This window comes from Myodes glareolus, chromosome 7 (genome assembly GCF_982192425.1).
Source record: "Myodes glareolus chromosome 7, mMyoGla1.1, whole genome shotgun sequence".
Classification (NCBI taxonomy): domain Eukaryota; kingdom Metazoa; phylum Chordata; class Mammalia; order Rodentia; family Cricetidae; genus Myodes; species Myodes glareolus.
The window spans coordinates 63806281-63810331 of record NC_142032.1 but is presented as its reverse complement, the minus strand read 5'-3'; the positions used below and the strand labels follow the sequence as shown (position 1 = coordinate 63810331).

The 4051-nt window shown below is 43.2% G+C and overlaps 1 protein-coding gene across 1 annotated transcript; it reads right to left on the bottom strand.

The window, feature by feature from the left end:
- Nucleotides 1–2721: 2721 nt before the first annotated feature.
- LOC148121450 (olfactory receptor 13A1-like) lies at nucleotides 2722–3645 on the bottom strand. Its single transcript, XM_087907650.1, has one exon. It carries the CDS (start codon nucleotides 3643–3645, stop codon nucleotides 2722–2724), a length of 924 nt encoding a protein of 307 aa, XP_087763776.1.
- Between the last annotated feature and the right edge of the window lie 406 nt (nucleotides 3646–4051).

Below are 4051 nucleotides of genomic sequence, written 5' to 3'. Positions count from 1 at the left end.
TTTTTTGCTTTTTCATGTTTTTTTTTGAGGTCTGTTAAGATTTGTGATATGTGATTCCCTTCTGTGTGTTGTGAGTAGGTTTTATTACCATTGGTTAATAAAGATTTTGCTTTGGCCGGTGGTAGGGTAGAATATAGCAAGGAAGTATTTTAAAAACAAGATAGAAGAGGAAGGAAGGTAGAGTCAGGGAGCTGCCATGTTGCTTCCAGAGGAAAGATACCAGAGCCATATCAGTAAGACACAGCCTATATTGGAGATACACAGATGAATAGAAATGGGTTAATTTAAGATGTAAGGGCTATCTAGGAATATGCCTGATGTTGGCCAAACAGTATTGTAATTAATATATCTTTGTGTTATTACTTGTGTCTGTGTGGCCACAAAAGACAAAAAGCAGATCCTGATTACATAATGGCATTCAACATTCAGCAACGTGCATCCATGTAAAGCCTGAGAAAGCAACAAAAATGGCTTCTAGACACACAAAATGTGAGTCAACTGGAGCTTCTTGGTAGCCACATTTTTTTAGATAGGCTCTGTTTTGTGGCAGCTAACAGAAGTATTGTTCCTTTAAGAGAAAGCTTCTTGGTTCCTCATAGTTGTAGGAATGGCTCTGGATCTTTAGTGAGGTTCAGTAATTTAAAGCAGAGATAGAAGAAGAAAGAAGATGGACTCAGGGAGATGCCATGTAGCTGCCCTAGGAGAAAGACAACAAAATAGTACCAATATAGCCACAGCATTGTGAAGATACACAAATTAATAGAAATGGGTTAATTTTTTGTGTTATTATTCAGGTATAAGTGGCCAAGAAATAAAAATCAATCTCTGATTACATAACGGCATCCAACATTAGGCAACGTACATCCACATAAAGCCCCAGAGAGCTTACAAAAGGGCTTCTACACGCACAAAAATTCGAGTCAACTGGAGTTTCTTGGTAGTCACGTAGTTTTGAGATAGGCTATGCTTTCTGGCAGCTAACAGAGGTACTGCTCCTTTAAGAGACATCTACCTGGTTCCAGCTAATGGCAGGAATGGCTCTCTGGGTCTTTATGGGTGCTCTGTTACAGAGCCCTTAAATGGAGTTTGTAAGTAGCATGTGGCAAGTTGGTTAATGGTCTCGACTTAGTCACAGTATATCCATGGAGCTGGGGTGATGAACATGGGGCTCACAGAGCAAGCATACCTCTGCTAAATTGAAAGGCTGAGGGGTGGAGCCAGCATCCAGGCCATAGGAACCACACCACTTAGGATTTTAAAAAAAATACTTCTCGTCAGATAAGCATTTCAGATACACAACAGGACAAATTCAGACATTAATAGACCTCTAAGCAAGACACAGTGTGTTTAAAAAATGTACACAAGATTGGGAGAGATAGAAAAAAACAGTATCGACAGCCATAAAAAGAAATAGTTTAAAAAAACAAAGTCTTTAAAGATATAGTAAAATATTATCAAAAAAAACACATAAAGATTGAAATAAACGCAGTCTAAATTATGTTTTATAGTTTGTTTCCTTTGAATTTATTGAATGCTTTTTATGATTTCTTTCATTTTTTTCTTAGATATTAAAACAAACTAACTTTTTTTTTTGTTTTACATAGCATTCCCAGTTCTCCCTCCTTCCCATCCTCCCGTTTCCTCCATCTATCCTCCCACACAACCCACCACCCACTCCTCAGAGAGGACAAGTTACATTGCTTTGGGGGAAGGTCCAAGGCCCTCCCCACTATATCCAGGCTGAGCAAGGGATCTATCTAAAGAGAACAGGGTCCCCAAAAGCCAGTACAAGCAATAGGAACAAATCATGGTGCCACTGCCAGTGTCCTGCAGTCTACCCCAGTCATGCAACTGTTACCCACATTAAGAAGGACTAGTTGGGACCTATGCTGATCATCCCTGTCCAGCTGGAGTTGGTGAACTCCCGTTAGCTAGGATAAACTGTTTCAGTGCATGTCCCCATTATGGTCTTGACCTCTTTGCTCATATTCTCACTCCTCCTATTCTTCAACTGGACCTTGGGAGCTCAGGCCAGTTCTTTGCTGCAGGTTTCTGCCTCTGCTCCCATCAGCCACTGGATTAAGGTTCTGTGATGACATTTAAGTAATTATAGCTATTGAAATATGATTGTTTTAGCCTATAATTTCTTCCTTAAAAAAGATATTTATCTATCTGACTACAGGGCCAGGCCAAGTGGGCACCCTCACCTCTATTTCTGAGGGTCTTAGCAAGGATCGTCCTTGTGGACTCCTGAAATCTCTACAGTTCTGGTCTCTTGCCAGCCCCATAATGGCTTGCTCAATCAAGGTATCTCCTTCCTTGCTTCCATCTCTGTCCTCCCTCCATATTAACCATACCATTCCCTCAAGATCTCCTTGCCCCTACCCTTCTTCCTTTCTCCTCCACCTCCATCGTACTTTCTCCCCCAACCAGACACAGTTCTTCTGAAGTCAATATCAGGGTCTGGATGATTTTCACAACACAGGATACCAAAATCCCTACATCAACAACACCAGGCTACAAACGTGCAGCCTGTTCCAAACCTGGATGCCCAAACTAACAAAAAGAAATGACCAGTGGCTCCTGCAAGACAGGTACATTGTGTGTACATCTGCCACATAAATTGTACTCTGTTCCTTCCCATGGCATTAGATTCTCAGTCATAGGTTCCAACTAGTTCATCAACAGCTGGATCAAGCCACACCACTGCTTTCTGCCTCCTCAACAGACACAGGGAAACACCTTTCTGAGAGCCACTTTGACATCCTTATTCCTCAGAGAGTAAATGAGGGGATTCAGGGTAGGGCTGACTGCTGTGTACAATAAGGCAGCCACCTTGCTATTTTCCATGGAGGATCCGGAGCCAGGTTGTACATAAGTATAGATGATAGTGGAGTAATACAAGGTGACCACCATCAGGTGGGCAGAGCAAGTGGAAAAAGCACGCCTCTTGCCCTCTGCAGAGCGGATGCATAGGATGCTGGCAATGATGAAGCTGTAGGATACCATGGTAAACAGGAAGTTGACCACGCCAAAATAAACATCTGCTATGATAGCCATGATGTTGTTGAGGGTGGTTGGGCTGCAAGACAGCAGTAGCAGTGCTGGGATTTCACAAAAAAAGTGGTTTATTTGGTTGGGGCCACAGAAATGGAGTTGTACTAACAGGCTAGTGTTCACAGATGAGCTGAATGCACTGATGACCCACACACCACCTGCCAGCAGGACACAGACAGGCCGACTCATCAGCAGGCTGTAATGCAATGGGCGACAGATGGCCACATAGCGGTCATAGGCCATGGCCGTGAGCAGCAGCAGCTCAGCCCCCAGAACCCAGGTTAGGAAGAAAATCTGAGTCAAGCATCCCTTATAAGAGATGTGGCTGCCCTTCCCCGCCAGACCCTCCAACATCTTGGGAAGAACAGTGGATGTGCAGACAATGTCCAAAAGGGCTAGGTTTGCAAGGAAGAAGTACATGGGTGTGTGAAGACTTGGGTTCAGGCTGATGGCCATTAAAATGAGGGTGTTTCCTGTAACAGCCATAGTATAGAAAATGGAGAAAAAGGCCAGGAAGAAAACCTGGAACCCAGGATCTCCAAAAAATCCCTGTAGGATAAACTCTTCCACTGCTGTGTAGTTGTTCATTGCTATTTGAGACTCAGTCCCTGGGAGTTACTGTGACACAGCTGGACAAGGTCAAGGAGACACAGGGTGTAGACCATCCATCATCTCACATAGGATTCAGCCAGGTGTGAGTAGAAATTCTTGCTATCTGTGCTGTTGTTGCAGTAAAGCACATAATTAACATGATTACATCATCTCTCAACATAGTGTGCTAATCTGAACTCTCCACTCTGCATACAACAGACCCAGAACAGAAGAAAATGCTGCCTGTGGTGGGCAGTATCCCTTTGTAACATCTGCTAACTTTGATATTACTCATGCCCTGTGATATCCTTTGACCGGGAAATCTTAAAAGCATATGTGCCAGCCTTCTAAAACATACCAAGGAAATATGTGGTCCCCAGCACAGGTATTTTAGGATGTAGAG

Coding starts and splice junctions, on each gene's coding strand:
- LOC148121450 (XM_087907650.1), bottom strand. CDS start 3,645: ATGAACAACTACACAGCAGTGGAAGAGTTTATCCTACAGGGATTTTTT.